Consider the following 25,774-nt stretch of genomic DNA (forward strand, 5'->3'; position numbering starts at 1 on the left):
GCCATACCTTTATTGTATCAATCTGCTTGTTTTTCTTTCTTGCAGGGGGAGGGGGTGGGCCGGCGGTGACAGAGTCTTGCTCTGTCACCAGGCTGTAGTGCGGTGGCGTAACCTTGGCTCACTGCAACCTCCACCTCCTGGGTTCAAGCGATTCTTCTGCCTTAGCCTCCTAAGTAGCTGGGATTACAGGTGCCCACCACCACACTCAGCTAATTTTTGTATTTTTAGTAGAGATGGGATTTCACCATGTTTGCCATGCTGGTCTCAAACTCCTGACCTCAAGTGATCTGCCCACCTCGGCCTCCCAAAGTGCTGGGATTACAGGTGTGAGTCACTGTGCCCAGCCTAAATCTGCTTTATTATAGAATTATATAAAAATAAGGTTCAAGGGCAACCATATCATTTCACAGGTTGGTATTGTAAAAACATCTCAAATTAACTAAGTGTGGTTCTGCAGCTGTGTAAGGCACACAACCAAGAAAGACCTAGAATGGCCCATAATTGCCACTAAACAAACCCAGAGAGATTCCTGTATGTCATCCTTATTGCTGAAGATGTTTTATTACATCCTTCACTGCTAGTATATTTGTGTATGTGTTTATGAATACTACATTTAAATTTTGCTCATTTACAATCAACTTTTTTTTTTAAAAGGTAGCATCATTTTACACTGAGATATTTTTAAAAAACTCCCACATAAGAAGGATGAGATACAGTAGTACAGACCTTTACTTTATTCCCCTCACTCTTCTCTGTCCTATCCACTTGTTGACCCCATGGAAAGAGCCATTGGCTTGCTCAGGTTTCAATCTCTGACATGTCATTTTGAGTTATATTGGCTGCCGGGAGCCAAAAGTAACGAGAAAGGAAGAAAACTGGCACTGAACAAATAAACATGCTCTCTGCTGGTTGTGGTAAAGGTCAGGAGAGCTGGAATCTGGCAGGCTGTCAAGCAGAGGAAGCTTCTGAGCTGTAGGAGGCTGAACAAATAGATAGTCTGGGGAATGAAAAGCCCAGAGCATCACTGAACCCAGGCTTCCACTGGGAAACTATCATTGGCTATAAGCGACAGAGGATGGTGGCGGGGTTCTTTTCAGAACCTTAAGGAGAATGTTGTAGTTTTTTTTTTTTTTTTTTAAGTCCCTAGTATTAGAGCCAAGTGAAGTATGTGTTAACTTTATTAGTATTGATTCATTTATTTGGTTTTAACAATGACCTCTATTGGGGATGGAAAAGGAAAGAGAAAACATGATGCAAACAAAATGACAATAATAAAAATAACATGACATCTGGTTCAGGAATCCAAGGAGTGTAGGGATTACATGCATACACACCTACATGCATACATTTAGATTCCGATAGAGAAGGCTGGTGATCTGACAGTTATAAAATAATGAAATGCTTTCATGCTGGTTGGTGAATAGCCACTGTTCTCTGCTTCTCTATTACACCACTGCTGCCCCAGCCTTCCCTGTACCCTACTCCTGCATTCCAGCAGCTAAGGGGTTAATATCAGCAGAGGGCCTCTGGAATTCCCAACCCCACACTAAGGTCTCCACTATTGATTGACCAATAGCCCATACCATATTGGCTGTTAAATGTATTGATATTATCCCTGTATATAGATGTATATTGCATATAATTATCTCCATATTATTAATTGCTTGATGATGAATTATCTGCACCAGGGTCACCTGGGGCACTTCTCAAAAATGCAGATGTTTGGGTTTTACATACTGCTCCCACTGCATCTCTGGAAGATGGGCCAGGATATGCATTTAAACTATCTCCCAGGTGATTCTAGGGCATTGTCTCAAATACAGCCTGCATTTTCTGGCATACAGCAAACCTGTCTGTCCTGTCTTCTCTCTAGATGCCAAGTTCCTTAAAGGGAAGATCTTAAGTCCTAAAACTCTTGGCATTCACCACTATGCCTAGCTTAGGGCTTGTTGACTGACAACAGAGAGGAGAAATTGTGGATTCAGAAGTGTATGCTGAAAAGATAAATTGGGTTTGATGCTGCTGCTGCTATTGTTGCTGCTGCTGCTGGCCACAATGGTTAGCCCTTGTGGGTGCTTACTCTGTGCCAGACATTATGAAAAGTGTCTTGAATGCTTCATCTAATTGAATTGCACAATAATCCTAATAGGTACTGCTATTATCTACATTTTATGGCTGAGGAAACTGAGACTCAGAAAGATGGAGAGAGCTTCCCAAAATTTCATTGTTGGGAAGAAGCAGGATTCCAATCTTGACCTGTCTGATTATTTCAAAGTTTATACTTTCTTATTTACTAAGCCATACTAGCTCTTGGATTAGAAAACAATTCTACAGATACTTTATAAATCAGATTATTTGGAGTTAATCTCTTCAATTTGCTTTTGCTTCAAATTTATTTGTTGCATTTTATGTATGCGGAGGGGAGGCAGGCATGGGAGATGAAGACTGTAAGAGCTGTACCCTCTGACTCACAGAAACCACGGGAAAGGAAATTGAATATAGAAAGTAGGAGGCATATATAAATATTCTCTAATACTTGAGAACAACTGGAAACTTTTCAGCTAAATAAAAATAAAATAAAATAATAAAGCACTAACGGAAAAAAAAGTTAGAACATTGCCACTGCCATTGACCTTTGAAAATCAAGATAAGAAAAGAAAAAAAAAAAAGAGGTTATATCCAGAAGGTAAGTAGTAAGGAAAGGGAGTCAAGACAAGAATCCACTGTCAAGAAATAATGAGGGCAATTGCGATTTTAGAAAGATCATCAAGAGGCCAGCTGGTGCCTGGACTTGACAATGGACAAGACAAGCAGCCTGGATGTGGAGAAATTAAGGCAGCTCATAAGAGGTAGTGGATTGAAAGGCTAACTGGGTTTTATATGCAATCAGGTTTGTTTTGAAGTATCCAGCCAAGAAGCTGGGATCAATGAGATCGCAGAGTATTATAATTTAATTCGGGTTAAAACATCATTATGCACTGAGCTTAATGAAGAATGGCTAATTAACATCTCTTGAATGTATGGCAAAAAGAATATACATTAGAGTTGTCTTTTCAAGGCAAAAACAAAAACCCCATTCAAAATCTGAATTAATAGCATCAGGGTGCTTATTCAGACTTCAATATATCAATCCCAGTGCTTTTGTTTAGATACAGATAACTTTCTAATCCTCTTTGATTCATTCATGACATATAGAGAAGACAAAATTTATTCTTACTGGGATCAGGGCAAAATCCCCACTTTTCATCTCTTTCATAACGGCTTGTCGTGGCACACCACAATAAGTCATCTTCCCGACCTTCACGGGTACACTCATGATGCCACTGATGGTTATACTGGAAGGGAAACATACACGGCATCCCATGGGTGTTCCCTTTGATTGTGTGCAAATCTAGGAGAAAGAAATGTACAAAGTCAGACATGTATGATGTCAGCTTTACCTTTGGAAACTGCTATACATCAAAAGCATTTTTTATGGACTGAAACCCTCTTAGGGGCAGATACTCACTACAACAGAGTGAGCCCTCAGTTCCTCACTGTCTCCTGTCAGTAGAAGTGTGAGACCAAGAGCTGGGCTCAGAGGAAGTGCTGATACATGGTTTGCTTACGCATTTATCTACTTGTTTACTTACTATGGTGAGCTGCCACAGTAACATTCATACTTGTGGATGGATGAGAAGGAAACTTTAATGGAGATTTAACTTCATAATACCTTCCAGTCCCCAAATACATCAGCCATTAGCATCTAAGGCTCAATAGATTCATAGGCATTTATTAATTTACTCATTCAATAACTATTTATTGAGCATTTAGTGTACTCAGTACTGGGGATACAACAGTGAACAAACCAGCATAAGTTCCTTCATGGGAACTTCTATTCTAGCAAGGAGAGAGAAAAAGAAAGCAAATATACAAGTAAACATACAGTATCATTGCAGGTAGTGAAAAGTGCCATGATGAAAAATAAATAGGATGAGAAGACAGAGTGGGGTGTGTGTGTGCGTGTGTGTGTGTATGTGTGTATGCATGAGACAGAGGGAGAGACAGAGAGAAAGAGAGAGAGGGAGAGACGGGATGGAGGAGCACAGGGCACTACTTTGGACAGGATGGGCAGTGAAAGGCCTCTCTGAATAGGAACTGGGTGACCCGAGAGTGCAGGTCTTTAGACAAGAGTTGATCCAGCAGAAGGAAGAGCAAGTAAAAAGAACCTGAGACAAGAACAGGTGTGGGAGAATGAAGAAGAGGAAGGAGGCCCTCTGGGAAGGGGAACCAGGGATGTACTGGAGTGCCAGCGCACATAGGGCTGTCTCCCTGCCATACTGTGGGCTTTGGCCTCTACTCTGAGGGTGGGGGCAAGTCTCTTGCGCATTTCAAATGGAAAAGTGACAGGTTCAGATTTCCATTTTTAAAGAATCACTGAGAGTGCAAGGGGGCAAACAGCCGACATGGGGAGAGGGTGAAGCCAGACAGCTGACTGGGTGACTTCTACAATGACCTAGAGTGAGACGATCATGCAGACGTAGCCTGCTGGCTGCCTTCTCAGGGTTTTGCAATACTTGGTCATTCTTGGCCTTAATCAGGAATCAACAAAAACTTTTCACGACTCAACTGGGGTTGCCAGTGGTAGGTCCTGGGGCAAAAGGACCAGCTGTGGAGAGCCTCACCTCTTTCCCACAACTGGCAGGGGTGACCTGAGCTCACGACATGTCACCAGTCACCAGCCTTAGCAGTTAAGGCTACTTAGGAACCGTAGGTATTTCAGGACATGCCCTTTTCTTTCAGTCCCCTTCCTTCTACTCAGAAGCATATGTTCTCTAGAATCTTCTCCTGCATGCACCATGAATGTGGGTATGTGGCTAAAAAAGCTAACATAAAGCAAAATAGCAAGTTCCTCTTCAGGACTGTAGATTATTCAGAGTGCTGATTTGCAGCACTAGCTTTATTTTAGTGAGCCCTGAAAATGCCTGGTCCTTGGCTCTGTCTCTTTTTAATCATTTCTTCTTTAGGAATTCCTTGCTCTGCTTCCCAGGACTGTACAGAATTCTTAGGAAGATATGCTCTTGTGAAAGCATAACTCTACAGAGCACCACAAGGGGAGGGACTCCGCTTGTCCTGTGGGCCTCTGTAAACCAGGTGCCTAGCCCAGTGCCTGATCAATATGGGGTGGATTTGTCAGCAGTGTTATATAAAAATGTGGGATGAATGGATGGATGGATGGATCGATAGATGGATGGTTGGATAGAGTGAGCTACCAAACAAACCCTGAGGGACAGGTTTGAGATTTTAGAATTTAACTATGTAACTTTCTTTATTTTTTTTTTTTTCTGTTTAGAAATGACAAAGATAACCATAGAAAATGAAATTCCCCTCTAAACCATGCTTCCCCACTGACCATGCTTGGCACACACCAAATAACCCCTGACAACAGTCTGTCATTTATCTTCAAGTGACTTGCAACATGATTATCACATGAATGCCAGCCAGCATCAGGAGGCATTGGAGGTGCCCTGGATACATACCTCCATAGGTGGGGATGCGTTTTTACAATAAGAGAAATGGAGGCAGGGAAGGAGAAGTTATTATATTTGTCATGACAAAAGTCTTCAAATATCTTTTCCTTCCACCTTCCTTTTCTCTCTCTCTCCTGTCTGCTTGTTCTTTCTCCTCCTTTCCATTGATTCCCAGAGTCAGTTGAATGTTTTTCCTCCCAATACCTTTAAATTCTGAGAAGTTCTGCTTCTTTAGTAGAATGTAGTATGTCCATTCTGAGACTCTCATAACCCTTTTACCATAAGCAAGGAAGCAACTAAAATGTATTTAACAGAAGTCCCCTGAGGGTCCAGGCTTTGTGTACTTCTTTCACATAACGCTTTACAAATCTTTACTTATAGGCAAACTTTAAAAAAATACTATTCCCTGAGTGCTTCTTTAAATTATTTTTACCTTTGTGTAGATATTCACAAATGTCTCCACCACCTGACACATAAGAAATCCACTTATGAAAATACTTCCGTGAGGCCACCACTGTGTTGTCATGCGCCACCTGGACGGAGTACTGCAGCGGGCCGGTGATCATCTTCCTGTTACAGCGCCACCGCAAGGAAATGAGGGTGGAGTCACATTCGTATAAGCTTAAGGGCTGCTCTGGGGCAGAGAAATTCAGGCCCAGGCAACCGCTGCCTCCTATGTTAAAGAGGCCATGGTTTGAAACCCATTTCCACAGCATATGCTTGTTTGCTTGCTTGCAGTTCTCCAGGGTCAGTACCGATTTACCTGCTTGAATGCATTTCTTCAGACTCTCACTTTGGATAATAAATAGCCCTTTATCTGAAACAAAAATCAAAGACCTGGCATGAAATTTTCATATATAATTTACTAGCATCATGAGGATCTCAGTGTGCATATCTAAGTGCGATATGCCACAGTTGCCGGTCATTTCCCACAGATCTGGCGTTGTTGGGCAGGGTCCATCTGAAGGGCTTTATTTCCATAAAACAAAGGAGTTTCTTTGGAAGCATAAAAGGGCTTATGGAGCTAATGGGAGAGCTCTGATCTAAGACCTCATTGGCCATATAGGAACAAGGGTTACCTGTCAATCCACTCAGGTCTGTTACTGACAGAGAAGGTGCGCTCACACAATTGGTTAGAGAGGGGGATTGGTAATAATACTCAGGGCTCCTGGGGAGGGACACTGGGGGCCCATGGATGGGACAACACTGTCTCAGACAAATGCCTGAATGTTAGGGACACAGCTGCTGAATCAAGAACCACTGAATGAAACTCTGTACCATCAAGTTCCTGTAGAAAACTGAAAGGCTATCAGTGAAATGCTGCTTTGTGATCTGATGCAGGATTCAATGCTGGTGAGAACACAGGGCTTCTCAGCAGTACAGAGGTGGAGGCGGGGACCTCTTGCTATGGGGATAGACTCTTAGTAGGAGACGGCTTGCTGGGTGGGGCTGGCAGAAGCAGGTAGATGCCCAGGCCACTAGCTATGGCACCACACCTCGAAACACGAGAGGTGATGGACCACCATTACCGTGGCAGAAACCAGAGGCCACATGGACGGTTGGAGAAAGTAGGCATTTTGTGATATGCCCCTGAGCTCTCCTTCCTGGAGATGGAAGAAGGGATTTGGGTGAGTTTCCTATGGAAAAGCTGGTGGGACCCAGCCAGGGAATACATGTTAGCTGCCAGCCTGCTACCTGACTTAACCCAAGTTGCGGGCCTGGAAGGCACCTAGTACTCAACAGTTAGTATGAACTTGTTTTCTCTCAGGCTTTTTGAAGATGGAAACCAAGTCTCATTTCTTTGGTCTAAGCACGGAGTGTGTTGCGCACATGATGGAAATTCAGTCAGTGCTTGCTGTTGATGAAATACACCAGCTGCTGCTGCTTCGGCCTTTGGCTGCTGAAGTCACCTCGGTCATGTCTGGTCAGGCCCTGGCACTCTTTTCTTCTCCCAGTAGCTGGGTTCCCCTTTTCTATTTTACTTCCTGTCTATTTTTTCAAAACTCTGAAGGGACATGATAGGGTTCCCTCGAATGTCTGGGGTTTAGGGTGGGTCGTGTTATGGAGGGCAGAACAGGTATAGGCAGAGGCCTTGGAGAGGTTTGGGACAGTGCAGGACAGGTCTTCTCACAGATCCACGAGGGAACAATGCTTCATTCTGGTAAATGTTCTTTTGGTTTCTCCAAAGTTAATCAGCCTGAGGAGAACTGATTTACAGTTACCAAAATCACTTAAGATACTGTTTCAAAAAGATTGTCAATGTATTAATAAATGCTATACCTCATTTAATAATTGATGACCTTACTTATAGCCATAGATTTGAGGAGTTGAATTAGTTGTCATAGAATTGCTTTGATCACCGTACATCAGAGTAAAAGAGAGGGGGTGGGGTAGGGAAAATGAATGGTTTTAGGGAGATTTCATTTAGATCAGGAAATTTGTTTTCCTAATGAGGGCCTTGTCTGCATGGTTATTAGCAATAGTGATTCAAAATCAAATCCACCTCTCATCAGTGTGACATGGAGTCCGATAATTAACCTTCTGTCCAACTCTCCTTTTCACCTTTTCATGCCTGGGTAGAATGTTCACCTTAATTTTTGTTGTAACCTACTAATTACTTTCTAGTTAACCTAGAGTTCATTAATTTTTCATCAAAGGATAATTATTTTACTATAATGGTTTTGTAGTTCAGCTTCTACCTAATATATATGTTCAAATGTATTATAAGCTCTGCAACGTACTGACTGTGCCTCAGTTTATACACCTCAGATAGGTATATAGATGACCTGGCTAGTGGTTGAGAGCTCTGGAGTCACGTAGAACCATCACGGACCCGCTGTGTAACTTTGGGCAGATTGCTCCATCTCAGCGAGCCTCGTCTTTCCTCCTTGAACTGGGACTATGTATGGTACTCACCTCTTAGGGATGTTAAGGATATTCCATTGAATAACCCATGAAAAGCACACCACATACTACCATGAAAAGCCTTAGGAAATGGGAGCTATCATTATTACTTTATCCCTCTGACTTCCTGATTCTTGGTCTATAGATCCAGCTGCAGACCTGGTTGAACCTACAGAGTGCTAATCTCAGCATCCCTCAAAGGCTTCTTCTCTTACACTGTTAGCACAAAAGCTTATTTTTACTGCAGTTTCTGCAGCACACAGTGGGTGCAGACATTTTAGTTTTAAACAATGCTATCGCTTTTTTTTTAAACAATTGCTATCACCTTTTATGGAGGAAAAATACTCTCCAAACAACCAGATAACAAAATCTTTGTCTCATTTGTTCAAATATGTGTGCAGTGATGAATTAAGAGCCTTCATCTGTTGATTTTCTGCATTACCCACCAGTAAAGTCTACACTGTAGGTTTTTTAATAGGAAAGAGAAAAATACATGGTGTTGACAAGCAGTGTGTAGATGGGGGGAAACGGGTGGTCTGTGAATAAGTGGACATGAAAATTACAAACCTAACATTTGGGGTGAATAAATATTGTGTGGGGCGGGGGGTTTGAAAAAAGGTCTTGCTCTAGTAACCCAGGCTGGAGTGCAGTGGCACTGTCACCGCTCACTGAGGCTTTGGCCTCCCAGGCTCAACTGATCCTCCCAACTCAGCCTCCTGAGTAGCTGGGATTACAGGTGTGTACCACCATGCCTGGCTAATTTTTTGTTTGTTTGTTTTTGGTAGAGACGGGATCTCAATATATTGCCCAGGATGGTCTCCAAACTCCTGGGCTCAAGCAATCCTCCCACCTTGGCCTCCCAAAGTCCTGGGACTACAGGTGTGAGCCACCATGCCTGGCCAATAATGCTTTTAAACTTCCAAATTAATAAGTGTTAAGAGAAAAAGAGTGGCAGAAATTGGAACTTCTGTATCACACTAGCAATCATAAAATTACCTTTCCAAAGCAGAACATATTAGACACACCTAATCCATTGCTGCTTAATTTTGGGGTGCTACTTATATTTCCATGCCAGCTGCATTTAGGAAATAGCTTTAGAAAAGTTCTTCAGAATCTGCCATAGGCAAGTAGCTCTGGTTCACCAATAATAATCAACATGCTGCCTCCAAATATACTAAGTTAAAAAATGACTTGAGCCCATTTTTCCATTAAGTTATAATAGAATATGATCCTGGCACTGTTAATCTCCATAAATTCACTGAAGAGAAAACAATTACTTTCAAACAGACTATGAGGAGACTTAATATAGGTATCAATATTCTGATTGTTATTATATGCACATAATGTCTCTAACAAAACTATAATGTGAAAATAAGCCACCAATCCTTAGTGTGTATAGTTGCTGGATTTTTTAAAAGATGAAAATCAAATGTGGGAGGAATCAAGATTGATTATACATGTCAAGGACATCAGTTCTGCTTGAACACTGATTAAGTGATTAATGAAGTACTGCCAGAATTACTAAATCTCTTTGCAGGAAAATGTTATTATACTTCCCTTCATAATTATAAGTTTAGGAGGAGAAAAAGGATTGATTTATTAGAAGAAACTTATAAGCTAATTTCTATCCTTTTTTTTCTAAAATAAAATCCATGGAAGACAGTGGTTCTACTTTCTACTTCTGAGTTCCTTTAGGAGGAGATCATTTCAGATCCACTCTTTAGCCCCATAAGATAATGTGTACTCTTCTAAGGAGTGGGAGGAGAATGTTTCATTGATCAACTGTTAAACCAAAGTTTAGGGTGTTACCTTTATGACTGCGTATGGAACATTCATTCCTTCAACTAGCTTTCATTGGATGCCAGCTACTTCATAGACACTGGGTAAGATGCTAGAGATAGAGAGAAATTATTTGCCTAAATATCTGTCCTTTGAAACTGTGTATATTTGTTCTGGAATCATGGGAATTTGGCTAGCTAATGAAAAGAAGGGAGTTCCATCAATTCCAAAGAAAACTTTATAATTGCATTCAAAATAAGCCCTTAATGGTGGGGCGTGATGGCTCATACCTGTAATCCCAGCACTTTGGGAGTCTAAAGCAGGGGAATCACTTGAGGTCTCTACTAAGAATACAAAAATTAGCTGGGCTTGGCGGTGCGTGCCTGTATTCCCAGCTACTCGGGAAGCTGAGGCACAAGAATCGCTTGAACCCAGGAGGTGGAGGCTGTAGTGAGCCAAGATCATGCCACTACGCTCCAACCTGGGGGACAGAGTGAGATTGTGTCTCAAAACAAACAAACAAATAAACAACAACAACAAACTGATACAATAAGCTCTTAAAAACAAGTGATAACACTTATAAGTGGGAGGTGAACAATAAGAACACAGGGACACAGGGGGGGAAGAATATACACCGAGGCCTGTGGCAGGGGAAGGGAAAGCGTCAGGATAAAGAGCTAATGCATGTGGGCTTAATACGTAGATGTTGGGATGATAGATGCAGGAAACCACCATGGCACACATTTCCCTATGCAACAAACCTGCACATCCTGCACATGCATCCCGGAACTTAAAATAAAATAAAAAATGATTTTAAAAGATTTTAAAAACTAAGTGATAACAAATAAGAGAAAGAAAATAGGCCGGGTGCGGTGGCTCAAGCCTGTAATCCCAGCACTTTGGAAGGCCGAGACGGGCGGATCACGAGGTCAGGAGATCGAGACCATCCTGGCTAACACGGTGAAACCCCGTCTCTACTAAAAAATACAAAAAACTAGCCGGGCGAAGTGGCGGGTGCCTGTAGTCCCAGCTACTCGGGAGGCTGAGGCAGGAGAATGGCGTGAACCCGAGAGGAGGAGCTTGCAGTGAGCTGAGATCCGGCCACTGCACTCCAGCCTGGGTGACAGAGCAAGACTCCGTCTCAAAAAAAAAAAAAAAAAGAAAATAACCCAAAATTTAAGACACCGAACTGGCTCTTCAACTGATGTCACATGTGAGTTGGACAGGACCCCTCAGTGTCACCAGACTCTGAGCAGGGAGTGTGCACACACATATACTTGCCCACTTTCTAGGGAGGACAAAGCAGGGCAGTGCTGGAAGGAAGACAGGTGTGGCAGAGGAGACTCACTTCACCCATAAACCCCGAACCATGAACTTCAGAGCTGGATGGAACTGTAAAGATTATTTAACTGAACCAATCTTTTACTTTTTTTTTTTTCAAATTCATTTTTGTCTTAGAAGTTTTATATCTCTCTACTATATTCAGTCCAGGTGTAGCTTTATTTACATGCATTCACTTATAACTTAAGAAAGAAGAAAATAAACTGCTATAGATTGTCACCAAACATGTTGAAGTAGCTGACTTGAAATTTCAGACGACAAAGATCTAGCATGTGCTTAATGTGGCATGGTTTGGGAACCCTGCAGACAGAAGGATATATATGTCATAGTGTTTGCCTGCAAGGAAGTCATATTCTCCCTGGGAATCCCTGAAATACACAGAAAAAAATTATAACTTAATGCCAACATATATTTTGACATAGGAGATACAAGCAAAATGGTGTGCCATGAGGTTGGAGTCTAAAGCCTGGGGGCATTATTGCAGTTTGATCTGTCTGTGTGAACAGCAGACTGGAGGTACCTACAGGAAGTTTCTCCTGGGGCCCCTCCACTTGACCTTCTGCACCCCTTCTGATCACCTCTGCTTGCCTTTGGTGTTCCCTTTAGCTTTAGACAGCTCTTCTCTTAGAACTAGCTGAATGAAGGTTTGAAGTGTTAAGTGAGTAGGATAAGATTTGTACTGTTAAGCTTTTGTGAAGTTTCTGCATTTTTAACAAAAAACACTTGGAAGAAATAATAAAACAGCAATTTCAATGGTGGCATTTTAGGCAAACAAAGGACTTTCTGGTAATCAATAAATTATATCATGAAGGTATTCACCTAATCCAACTATACACATAAAGTCCGTCTCTGTGCCGCTTCATTAAGGGAACTGGAAGGAAAAGTTCCAGTGCATGGTTCACATCAAGTGCAATGCGTAAGACAAGCTATTAGAAAGCCACAGCATGCAGGCTGCAGCCCAATTTCAATCTCCTACCCCAGTCCATAGGTTTGAAATTGCTTCTACTCCATCTACCCACAGAGCTAGTGCTGGGCTCACGCCCGTCCTGCCTTGCAGCCTCTCTGGACTCTGTCCATTTCCTTGCTGTTCTGACAGTATTTAGGTTTCAGCAGGGACACAGTCCAGAAGGAAATGGGGAGGGCATCTCTCCTCTGTAACCAATCTGAAGGTGAGCAGCTTCTCTCTTGAGATGTATTGACCTTTTCCAGCTTCACAAATTTGGGTTTGTCTCTATCTCTTCCATCTAGTGAACAATGGATTCAGAGCCGATTGCATTCCTAAGATTACTCTGTAGCAGGAAGGGATACTGTAAGCTGCTGAATCAAGTCCTATTCATGGCCGAGTGATGCAGAAAATCTGGATTCTTAACATGACCTTTCAAACCAATAAGTGAGGAATTTCCCATGCTTGCAGCAATCAGCATGTGCATGGTTCTTCAAAGAACAGATCCACGGAACAAAGTGAAAAGTGGGCCAGTCCTTCCTACCTCTCTCTGCATGAAAATGTGCATTTTATCTCAAATCATCTGAGTTTTCATGTGTCTCTTAATCTGAAGCTTTTGAGTTCCTGTCAATTGCTTTCTATTAATCAACTAAAAAGTTAACCAAATATATTTTTTAAGAAACCTCTTTGTCCTGTCTCAGAACTTCCTTCTCTTTCTCTGTCCTAGCATTGTCCTTAACTCTGAGCCTTCTTTATTCTCCTATAGCTTCTGAACCTGGATAATCACCATCTCCACAGGGTCGTGGATCCCTCTTGATAAATCTTTTTACATGTTCTCTTCCCTTTTCTCTCTAACCTCCCCAAATTGCCTCTCCAAGTTCCATGAGGCACACAATAGTCTTTCTCACATATGGGAAAAATGAAACCCAGCATAATCAGTGCCACCGGACTGTAGTTCTGTGAGGCTTCAAATTGCCTGTTACTAACCCCTGTGCCAGGAGGGGTTTACCCTTTCAGACTGTCCTTGCCACTCCCTGGCCATTCCTGTTCCCTCCTCTGTCCTCCTGCTCTGTCCTCATTTAGCAGTTGCTGACCCTGGCAGAAAAGCTTCTCTCTTCCGTGATTCTTTGCTAGACCTCTGTGTCTTACCAATGAATTTTTAAACTGAGTTGAAAACATTCTTCTTCCTTTTAGCTTCTTGTCTCTTCTCCCATTGTTTTACCTTTATTTAACTGGAAAGTACCTAACAGACATTGCTGGTGTAAAAATCATTATTTACAGCAGCTCCGTGATTACCTTATACACTCTGTTGAAAATATACCATCTCAGTCAAAAACGTGCCTCATTACAAAGTGCAAGTTAGGGCAAGGACAAAAAGACAGAACATTGTTAAGATGCCCTCACAAATGCCTGCATATTAAAGCCTGGAAATGATTCAAAGACTGGGTCACAAAAAACCAACAAAACCAGAAAATAATTCCATCATCAACCAAAACAACTCTGGAAATGATATGGCATGACTGAAAACAAAAGTGCTTACAATGAGCTATCCATCTTAGCTGCTTTGAGAGTATGGCCATTAAAAAAAAAAAAAACATTTACTACAGTGCAAGGCAGAAATGTTAAAAACAAAAACAAAAGCAAAAAAACAACGTTTAGTGGTAGGTAGAGTGTTAGTCCCTGTATTGATTTGCTACTAGAGTTGCCATAATAAAATACCACAAACTGAGTGGCCTCAATGACAGAAATTTCTTTTCTCATAATTCTGGAGGCTGGAAGCGTGAGATCAAGGTGGGGCAGAGTTGGTTCCTTCTGAGGGCTGTGAGGGAAGGATGGGATCCTGGATTCTCTCCTTGGCCCCTGGAGGACCACCTTTTCCCTGTGTCTCTTCACATCATCTCTCTATGCATATTTCTGTGTCCCAGTTTCCCCTTCTTATGAGTACACCAGTCATAATAGACTAGGGCTACCCTAACTGCCTCATTTTAACTCGTTTACCTCTGTGAAGACCCTATCTCCAAGTAAAGTCTCATTTTTATATGAATTTGGTGGTGGGGGGAAACAAAATTCAAGTCACAACCATCCCTATCATTCTTATTCAGGCTGTCTGCATCATTTGCAGGGTCCAGGGTACAATGAAAATATGTGGTCTTGGCTGGACATGGGGAAGTCAAGTCAATGTCCCTTTCCCTTGGGCCCACAAGAGATTGCAACCTCTGAGCTATAACATGCTTGGAATATAGTACCTGGACTGAGGATATGTGACACGTTCCCACTCAGCCCTCACAGAACCCACAGAAGTGCTACTAGTCCAGTGGTGACAGATGCTGCTTTGCACTGCCCGTAAATGCCACAAGGCATCTACTCCCAGGGCCCAGGCCTCCAGTCCCCCAACTTCAATGCAACCCGGTTGCCACTGTGTGCAGAAGGCAGCAGCAACTGTGGGGCAGGAGTGTGGGGGAGGCAGCTGAGAACCCATCCCAGGGAGGTAGACAGCGGACCCCAGGCAGAATTGAACAGAGGCTCCAAACCTCTGGCTTGAGTTCCATTGTTCCACTGAACATCACGCACAGCACACAATTTCAAAGATAGAAATAATTATGAATCCCAAGGCCCCTATCCATGGAGCTTTAAACCCTAAGTGGAAAGAAGGCCCTTCTGACTATAGGACTCTGTGCGACTGCACTGGTTATATCCCCATGAAGCTCTCCTTGTCTGTATTTGAACAAGGTTAACATTATGGAAAAAAGACCGTGGCAAACTACAGAGCACTTCTTTTAGGGCAGAACTGCTTAAAACTAGGAAAGTATCTGCCTTGGTTTTCCCATCTGCACAATGGGTTTAATAGTAATGCTGGGGCTGGGTGTGTAGTTCACATCTGTAGTCCCAGCACTCTGGGAGGCCGGGGCTGGAGGACAACTTGAGACCAGGAGTTTGAGACCAGCCTGGGCAACATAGCAAGACCCCTTCTTTACAAAAAGTTTAAATTTATAATAAAAAGAAAAAATAATCGTGCTAGCTTCACAAGACCTTGATAAGGGTTATCTCAGTTATGATGATCACTTTATAAATATTAATAAAAATAAAAGCCAATCTTAACTTTGAATATGAATGGTGCCAAAGAGCAGCAAAATGAAAAAAATGTTTATAGTTAAATAATTACTTTGAGATTCCTGTTTATATTTTCATAATTGAAAAGTTCTCAAGAGCAGAATACCAAAAGCTAGAAGTGGTAACACTATTTTATTTCCATATTTCTTTGGAACTGTAGTTGTCTGGAAAGTATCATAAATTAAAAAGCCAAGTGGTTATGACTTTTCTGTTTTGTTTAGCTCTGTGTCTCAGAACCCAAGTTACAGAAATTCTAATTCTAATTTTCTAATTTTCTTGAGTGGCTTTATAAAATGTTTTTCCCTAAATGACTTTATATAGTGTTTATATGGTGTTCTTTTGTCTATTTTATGAACAATAATATTTCTTTTTGCTTTGATCAGTTCAAAATATAATTTATGCTCCTAGCTATGCATTGGAACATCTCCAAAAGGCTCTCAAGCATAATTTCTAAAAAGAAAAATGGAGGGAAGGGTTTATAAATGTCTTAAATCGATTACTTTGATAGATTCCATGAGGATTTGCGGCATTAGGATTGAGTTCAGAAGAGGCAACACAAGGGGATCGTTTCTTCAGATAACTTGATATAAATAAGCAGATTATTAGGTCAAAGAAGGGGAGCTGCAGGGAAAACTAAGCCATCTGTGTGGCCCCATCTTTCCTGTCATGGGCTTGGAACCTGCATTGTGTGGTATCAGTTACGGTGACAACCAACAATAGGAAAATAGTTAGAGGCTTAACGAGAAAGAGTAAATAGGACCAGGAAAACTGGACGTCTATGCTGACTCACAAAGGCTTGCCAGGAAAGGAGGCAGGCAGAGAAGGTGGGATGAGAAAAGTATGAAGGGGAAGAAACGCTGAGGGATGACAAACAGAAACGGGAGAAATGGAGTCAAGATGGCTAGCATGATTCATGGCCAGGAAGGGCAGCTAAACCACTATCTGATCACACTTTTACTGAAATTCCATCTCCAGATTAGTAGAATGGCTCATTGCCTAGAGACATCAGAATTGCCTAGAACAATACACAAATCAATAGCTTTGCACATTTCTGCTTTAGGAAAATACCACTCCCACTTGTGAAAGGAGGGGTTTGGAAAAGGAGGAGTTGCAGAGAGCAAGAGGCTGGCCTCCTGTTCTTCCTGCTGTGAAACCAAATCGTGTGCTCCTGTCGTGCAGCAGGATACAGAATGAACCATACCATGGGGTCACAAGGCTATTCAGGGATCCTTTGCATTAGTGCTGAGTGCTTGATTCAAACCCCATGCTACAAGCTCCTGTGGGCACAAGTTGCTTAACCCTTCTTCATCTGTAAAAGAAGGGTATGTATTAATATTGCCTACCTGTTTAGGTGAGGACACAACGTGTCGATGTAAGTAAAACAACAAAGAGTAACGACTCCCCAACTTTTAGAAAATACTAGAAGCAGTAGAGGGGCATTTTTACCTTTGTATTAGAAACAGAAGCTATGTGGGAAATCTCAGGGCTACAGCTTCTCCCCTCTGCCGCCTCCAGGTAGTGGCTCTTATCGCTGTTTTTCAGAAGGTGGCACCTACCCCTCTTCCTCGCCACTGGGGCCCTCAGCCCTGAACCACTCTTCCCCACATTCACCATGGTTTGATACCAGCAGACTCTCTGCTGTTCTCCACATCCCAAAGCCACTTTAGCTTCCACACATACGACCTAACACTCTGACTCAATGCTTTCCCCACTGCAGGTTGTGGCCCATTTATGGTCATGCAATCAACTGAGCATGTTATGACTAGCTAGACAAAACAAAACAGAATGGAACAGGGGGAAATGTGGCAGCATGTCATATTAGGTAAGAGTATTTTTTTAAAATGAAACATTGTTTCAGTTATACATATGTAGACCTATATGCTGTGGGTTGTGACGTAAAATGTGTTTCTTATTGTGGCTTGCTGACAAAAGAGTCCCAAACTCTACTCCAACCTAGCTTTGCTCAGGACATTGGGTTCCTTGACCTCCTCTGTGGTGAGGACCTTCTTTTGCCTCTTCTCCACTTTGGTGACCACTCCCACAACCATATCACAGATCTGTTTACTACCAAGAATAGGTCCATCTCCAAAACTTGGATTTTGCACTCTATAACCACTACCTCTCCTATTCTGCAATTTTCCCTCATCTCCTAACCTTCACTAACTGTTTTCTTTTGTTACTGTTTTTAAATATATATTTTCCTCTTTTTAAACCCTGTTTCATGAACAAAACTTTCTGTTCCTCAATCTTCCTATTGTTATTGACTTAGCTCAGCTTTAACTATCCAGACCATTTCTTTGCTGCCCTCCAGAATTACCCTCTTCAAGGTGACAGGAGACCTTCTCTTCAAGGCCCAAATTGAACATGGCACTTCTAAACTTAAACATGCGATCTGGTTCCCTTTTGTGCAAACCCACAAGGCCCTTCTCAGCAGTGCCCAACTCACTGGACCAGACTGTTTCCGGAAGCAGGGTGCCTCCAACCAACTCTTCCTCAACAATCTCACGCTTCCAAATATAGACATGTTACTGCTTCTTGTTTTGCCTGGGGCCCTACTCTGGTGGTCTACCCCATCCACAGCCCCGGATGAAGCAGCATCCATCCCTGTGTCCACCTCTTGCCCCTACCATGGCCAATTAGCCAGGGGAAGGCCTTCGACTGGAGGGCAGAGCACAGGAACTGACTAGCATGCTGTGAAGAGTGTAACTGGACCCCTCTCCTAGGAAATTAAGGGACTCTTCCCAAGAAGCTAAGGGAGCTACACAGGAAAGTCCTGCTAGTCAAAGCCAAAGAAACTAGTCAACAGATAGAACAACCAAGCTGGAGACACCATAGAGCCCCAGAGACAGAGAGAAACACATAAAGTAATGCTTCATGTCAGTGGCCAGTACCTGTGTCCCAGAAGATCTGGCTGCCCTGAAGAACCTGTCCTGGGTCCCCCTTGAGATCCTGGGACCATTACAACAACTCCACGCTTGCTTGAGTGACCTTCAGTGGGCCTCTTTCCTTGAATCCAAAAGAGCTCAGAAGGGAACTTTCAGCTCACTGAACTTTTACTGTTGCCTGACACATAATCCTGTGCCTTTGCACACGAAATATGCATTCCCAGGAATGCTCAGTCTCCTTTTTCCTATATGGCAACTGCCTACTTATCCTTTAGGAAAACAAATGTTTTTTTATGAGCCTCCAGCTCCCCAGGCCAGCGCCTCCTCTGCACGCCTTCAGCACTTTGCTCATCCCTAGTTATCATAAGACCTCTCTCGCTGTTTTGTAATTGTTTGTGTTTCTGTATCTGTCCCTGCACTCTCAGCCTCTTGGGGCCAGTGTCAATCCTACTCATGTTTTTACCTCCCCAATCTGGAGGTGGGTAGCAGATTCTGTTGGTTCCCTCCTCACACCCTCTAACCTGGAGCTCACTCACCTGCAGACAGTCCCTGTGCACTCCCAGTGACTTTCTGTGGCTCTCTGCCTGAGTGTTTCAGGGAGACCAGGAGCACCAGGGGGTGAATGCCCCAGGAGTGACCCTTAGACAGCGAGAGGTGGGAGTTGGTGGATAAATACTTCAGCTTCTTGCCTGTCGGTGGGTCCACTGAGTTCTATACAGTTCCTCAAAGGGTCCTTTGTGAAACTGAGCCCCAGTGGCCTGTGGTGGCTTTCTTCCCTCCTTGGTCTCATGTCCTCACTCCCTTACCATGCTTTCTAGAATCACCTCCTAAAAAAAAACTACTTGCACCCTAATGAAAACATGTCTCAGGAATTGCTTTTGGATGAGCCCAAGTAAAACAGGGAGATAAAACACATAGTGCCTGACAGATAATGAATGACTGAGGTCATCAGCCTCTACCCCTCTTTCCATTGGCACAGCCATGTCAAGAGACACCCTGTACACCCAACCCTGTTTCACTATATTCTCCCAAGTTAGGACCTCATGGCAAGCACACTGACCACACACTCATCAGCACCCTCACCTCCCTTGGTCACTGGTCATTTAGAAGAGCCTACCCTGAGAGTGCCCAGGCACTGACACAGACTTGGGTTCTTTCCACTCCTGCTCTGGGAAGCTGAGCACTACAGAAGGAAACTCTCCTACGATATTAGTTGGGGACCATTTCACATTGATCATTTTTCAACCCTCAACAAAGCTTCAAAACCATTTTACTTGCCCCCTGATCATTTCCTTCAGCAATGACTATGCCCAGCTTTCACCAGGATGCGCCATCCTCTTCTTCTTTCTCCCCTCTGTCCTCTTTGTATCTGGAGTACTTGAGTGAGTGAAGTTAGCATGTCTTAGCACTTGCTAGAAGAAGGGCTCAGATTCTGATCAGGGAAAACAAACCACAATCAGGCTCCTTGGAATAACCAACCAGAACAAAGGTCCCCAGCCTTTTCTGCACCAGGCACTGGTTTCATAGAAGACAAATTTTCCACAGACCAGTGGGGTGGTAGGGTGGGGGATGGTTTCGGGATGATTCAAGGGCATTATATTTATTGTGCACTTTATTTCTATTATTATTACATTGTAATATATAATGAAGTAATTATACAGCTCACCATAATGTAGAATCAGGGGAGCCCTGAGCTTGTTTTCCTGCAACTAGACGGTCCCATCTGGGGTGATAGGAGACACTGACAGATCATCAGGCATTAGATTATCGTAAGGAGTGCAACCTAGATCCTTCGCGTGTGCAGTTCACAATAGGGTTCATGTTCCTTTGAGAATCTAATGCCACCACTGATCTGACAGGAGGTGGAGTTCAGGCAGTAATGTGAAGGATGGGGAGCAGCTGTACATACAGATGAAGCCTCTTTTGTTCACTGCTGCTCACCTTCTGTTGTGTGGCCCAGTTCCTAACAGGCCACAAGCTGGTAGGTGGCCTGGAGGTTGGGGATGCCTGAACTAAAGGTAGGAGGAGATGAGCTTCAGACCTGCCAAGTACAGTGCTGTACACAGGGTAGTAAATAATTGTTATGGGGCTGTCAACCTGTCAAAATAGTCTGGATTGGCCAGAGGAGGAGGGCGCCATGGTGAGAGGGCAGCAAAAGGACAACACTTAGATTAGTACTATTACTAGCTCCATTTGACAGATGAGGAAACTGAGCTACTGACGGGTGAAGTACTTGTCCAGGGTCACACGATGGTAAATGGCATAGTCAGGATTTGAACTCAGACCGTCTAGCTCTGAAGCCCAATAACTTAACTACTGCATAATACCGTATCTACTGACTTTTGAATACAGAATTGTATTGCCCATTTTTACACTGTTGAAAAAGACATACCCAAGACTGGGAAGAAAAAGAGGTTTAATTGAACTTACAGTTCAACATGGCTGGGGAGGCCTCAGTATCATGATGGGAGGCGAAAGGCACTTCTTCCATGGCAGTGGCAAGAGAAAAATGAGGAAGAAGCAAAAGCAGAAATCCCTGATAAAACCATCAGATCTTGTGAGACTTAGTCGCTATTAAGACAATAGCATGGGAAAGATCCCATAATTCAATTACTTCCCCCTGGGTCCTTCCCACAACACGTGGGAATTCTGGGAGATACAATTCAAGTTAAGATTTGGGTGGGGGCACAGCCAAACCATATCAAGAATTATTGATAAATCATTGGAAAGTCATTACAATACAATATATCATCTGCCTCCCAAGGCTGGCATGCTTACAATACATATCAGATCTATAAATAATACATATCAAACAATTCAGATAAAAATGCTGTATGTATAATCTGCTGTACAATATCACATAGCCATTATTAGTGGATTGGAAATGAAAATGAGTGTGCATTTTCCTCTCAGTTGCTCTGTGGATGTCAATCGTGGCTAAAGTGAGTCAATGTGGTACAGCGAACACAGCAGTAAACTGAGGCACCCCAAAGCGTGGCTAACTACATGGCAGCCATATTTCAATTTCCACATCTGAAGAACAGAGGGCTAGAGTAGACAATGTCTCAGGTCCTTTTCAATGTTAAGATTTTGTTTTTCCATTTTGTATTGACAGTAAAAACTTGACTTCATACCGTCTAGCTTACACTTGAAATTCTACTGATGCAGATGACTGGAATCAGGGAGGGAGCCTGTGCGAGGATTGGTAGATAACCTCTGTGCTCCTTGGAAAATGAGCAGCAGTATTTTCATATCTGAAGAATCTCTATGCCAACTATTTCGACCTTGTCAGATTTGCAAATTGCACCTGGTAGGTACAAGGGCTAGCAGATGGCTCTAATTTCAGAGTGCCCTTGACTACCAAAAAGAAGACACTGATGAGAATTTGTCTTAGGCCAGGATTTGGGTCTGCTACATATAAAAAGGATTAGCCCTTCGCTCAGAGATCACCAGCACATACTCTCTGTGTGGCCCAGTCCAACTTCTGTCCTGTGGGCTGCTGCCCTGTTCTACCACCTAGTGCCCAGTCAAAACCCACATTTTAAAACGCAAAGGAATAACCACTGCATGGTAAACTTAGTGGAAAGGAATCAAACATACCACAGGATCAGATGTGCATCCACAGGAGCAATTTTTACTGAATTGACCAAGAAGGTAAGAGCATCTCTGACTTTGGTCACTTTAGAATAAGAATGGTCTTGTTCTACCTGCCCCTGATTAAGCCTCCAGGGATCTTAGGAAACACAGTCTAAAAAAGATTACCTCAAAAATGTCGATATATTCTACTGGGGAGGAAAAAATGTGAACGCAGATATTGATCACATTTTGTGTTACCCCTTCTCTCCAAACTTCTCTCCAAAGGCAGAGAGGATGGAGTCTGTCTGGAGTCTCCTCCTGGCATATTTAACTCCCTCCTGTCCCCCTCCTACTTGCATATATGGACTTCTGCACTTAGGCGCAGGCTTCTCTGCCTGAGGTGGCCCATTCTCGAATGCGGACCCCTGCAGGCCAGAAATCTCCTTCCATCTCTTGACACATCCTTCTGAGTCTCATGTGTAGTAGGTGCTCAATAAGTGTTTGCTGAATTGGTCTGTGTGCGCAGGTGCGTGTTTGGGGAGTAACTTAATTCTCAGGGGTCCCATGTATATAACAAATCCCATTTTTCCTCTGACAGAGACTAAGGCACAAAGGCTCCAGATCGCACAGCTCATGGAGTCACTGGGGCTCCTCTCCCTCACCTGGTCTGATGTTTTCAGGCCGGGTGCCGTGGGTCACGCCTGTAATCCCAGAACTTTGGGAGGCCGAGGTGGGAGGATGACTTGAGCCCAGGAGTTCAAGACCAGCTTGGGCAACGTGGTGAAACCCCGTCTCCACCAAAAATACAAAAACAGCTGGGCGTGGGGGCGCGCACCTGTGGTCCCAGCTACTCGGGAGGCTGAGATGGGAGGATCACTTGACGCCTGGAGGCAGAGGCTGCAGTGAGCGGAGATCCCGCCATTACACTACATCCTGGGCGACAGAGCAAGATTCTGTCTCAAAAAAAAAAAAAAAAAGTTTTCCTTCAGGAAGGGGTGGACTGGGGAGGCCTGGCTTGGGGGTCACTCCGCAGGTGGCGGCGCACACTCTGAGCGCTTGTTTTGCAAGGGGACGAACTGAGCCTTTTTTTTTTTTGCCATCATTTATCCGAGATGCGATCGGTCCAAATAAGCAGCTCTCGGAAAGTTTCCGTTTTGAAACTTCTCCGACACTCCTATTCTGGGCTGGCTCCGGGTGCCAGAGTCGAGAGGAGCTGCCTGCGAGACCAAGCCCCGCCCCCCGCCGCCGGACCCCCGCAGGAGCCAGGAGGGTGCTGGGCCTAGACATGAGGCTGCAGGACACCACTCCCTCCCCCCATGCTCAAGACTGCTGACACACGAACCCCTACAAACGCGGCCGCCCTTGCCCGCCAGCTTGGCCCCTAGCTTCACCCCTTCTTCCTCTCCCTCGACCACCCCGACCCCCCTCCCCAACGTACCGATCCAGTCCCCGACCCTGGGAGACTCACCCCGCCACTCCAGGAGCCGCTCGGGGGTGAGCGCCGCCGCCACGTCCTCAGCGTAGCCCCTCGGCGCCCCCAGCAGTAGCAGCAGCAACAGCAGCAGCAGCGACGGCGACAGAAGCATCGCTAACCACTGGGCTCGCCGGGCGCCCCTTGTCCCGGGAGCCCACAGCCGCACCCCAAGCACCCGGCCCTGCAGCGCGGAGGCGGATCCGCAGCCTCCTCCGCGCCCCACCCCTCCGGCGGCCTCGACACTCCCGGGCCCTGGAGACCCACTCCGCCACCCCTGTCGCCACAGTGAACGGACACTCGGGGCTCTGGCTGGGACGCGGGAAAGTCCCCCGCGTTTTCCCCGCCCTACCCACTGCGGCTTGAGGAAGGAGGAGGAGGAGGGGTGAGCCATCTGCCCATCCCAGAAATTCCTGCCTTTGGGGTGGGGACAGGAGCAGTGAGGCTGCCCAGCGCACACTCCCTGCTCTTCCAGTTCGCAGCCCCGCTCTCTCCTTTCCGGGGGACGCCGAAGAGGAGTTGTGGGTGAGCGATTTGGGAATCTCCAGGACAAGGAGCCTGACATCCGGGTTTGCAAACCACCCGGATTCTGGAAAACACCGCGGGTTTGCAGCGGGCAGCTTAGAGTGAACCCAGCTGCTCTGCGACCCGGGCGCTTTGGGAGCGCCCTGGACTCCTCTGAAATGTGGAGCACTGGAAACCCCTGAGGGGCCACCCCGTGGTCTACCTTCCTTGCCACAGAGTAACCCAAAGATTCTTTTATTGTTCAGCTCCTTCGGTTTTGAAATAACCTCCTCTTTACATCTCCTTTGATCCCCCAAGCCCCGCAAAGTAGCCAGGGTCCCTATTACCCATTTTTACAGCTGAGAAACCCTGCCCAGAAAGTCGAAGTGCTTTGCCCTAGGTTACTTCCTAATCCAGCAAAAGTTGCTCTGTAGTAAGTAGGGCAGTCCTGGCTAGAATGTAGTCCTTCTAACTGTCCTCCTTCAAATAACCAGCAGAACACTGTAAGTGTTTAATATTCTGAGAACAGGCTTATATAAGACCTTTCCTCAGCGGGACCTTGACATTAGTCGTTAAAACATAAGAGAGGGGGAGGGGAGGGCAGAAAGCAGAGCCTGGAAGGAAATGCCCAGCAGGGAGGAGGATTGAAGGTCAGAGCTAAAAGTGGAAGAAGGGAAAGTGGTTGTCTTGGCCACTGCCTTAACGAAAGGTGCTCAGTCCTGCAGGAACCTCAGAGAGCCTCAGAACTGTCTGTCTGAGGACAAAAGGGGCAAGCGTTTATCCATGGACTTTATCCTTCCCTGTTGGTAAGGGAGCTCCTAGAGATTAACTCTGCTGCACTGTTCTACAGCAGTGGTGAGTTTCAGGCATGGTTCCACGCTTTGTCTCTGAGAAGCCCTGGGTGCATAGCATGGCAAAAGGTGAGGCGTTGTCAGGTTGTTTCTCAGGGGGGTGGGGGACAGGGGGACAGCTAGGGGAGACAGGCTGCAGAGGGGGCTGGAGTAAGAGGTGAGTTGAGAGGATGTGAGAGGTTCCAATGTGTGTAGAGTCTATAACGTATCATTACATGTAGAATTCAGCATCCCTGCTTGAAAACATGCAGAAAAGAGATGCTTTAAGCCTAGTAGATTACACAGACTTCAGCTACAAACTATGTATCCATCTCTCCTATAGTCTCAGAACTACATTGCTATGGGAATATCCCCGTAGTATTGTAATAGAAGATTTGGCCCTGCCTGAGCAGGTTGGCGTGCATTGCAGCAGGCAAGTGCAATGCATGTGGCATAATTAGGTCATAAAATGGGACACTGATGCTAATCTCTGTTGAGGTCCAGGGCAGTAACAGTAAAGGGGAGAAAGACTAGGCTGGAGTGGGCATAGAGGCCTAAGTGTGCTCAGATAGTATGGTGGATATTGGGAGGAAGAGGCTGTTCTAGGATGGGAAGAAGTTGTGAAAAAAATATATATTATACAAAGGTTAGAGTGAGAACTGCTTGTATGGGAGAGAGTGAGGCATGCCTGGTTGAAATAAAGGGCAGCCACTGGGGCACCCTGACGAATGAGGACAGTTGCTGGGACATTGGGCTGCCTCTCACTGGCTGTGCACCAGTGTGAGTTGTCCACGTGCTATGGGCCTGTTTTAGTCTCCGTATAATGAGGGGGAAAAAAGCCTCCCTTGACCCATAGCAGATACAATTCTGAAGTAGCAGAGCTAGGACTATGAGTAGGATAAGAAGGGAGAAACAAACCT

The 25,774-nt window shown here is 44.5% G+C and overlaps 1 protein-coding gene across 7 annotated transcripts in view; it reads right to left on the reverse strand.

The window, feature by feature from the left end:
* The window catches only part of PLA2R1 (phospholipase A2 receptor 1), a 128,026-nt gene extending 103,810 nt beyond the window's left edge, over positions 1–24,216 (reverse strand). For 5 of the 7 annotated variants that reach the window (XM_077957093.1, XM_015110225.3, XM_077957094.1 and 2 more), the window contains exons 1-3: positions 23,518–24,216; positions 5,944–6,327; positions 3,218–3,391 (exon numbers count right to left, since the gene is read on the reverse strand). In XM_077957093.1, coding sequence (XP_077813219.1) covers positions 3,218–3,391; positions 5,944–6,327; positions 23,518–24,085 — 1,126 coding nt within the window. In that variant the 5' untranslated portion in view covers positions 24,086–24,216. The remainder of the gene's footprint in view (positions 1–3,217; positions 3,392–5,943; positions 6,328–23,517) is intronic. The other 2 variants (XM_077957096.1, XM_077957095.1) reach the window with 1 other exon arrangement.
* Positions 24,217–25,774: the final 1,558 nt, after the last annotated feature.

Source organism: Macaca mulatta, chromosome 12 (assembly GCF_049350105.2).
Source record: "Macaca mulatta isolate MMU2019108-1 chromosome 12, T2T-MMU8v2.0, whole genome shotgun sequence".
In the NCBI taxonomy this organism is placed as follows: domain Eukaryota; kingdom Metazoa; phylum Chordata; class Mammalia; order Primates; family Cercopithecidae; genus Macaca; species Macaca mulatta.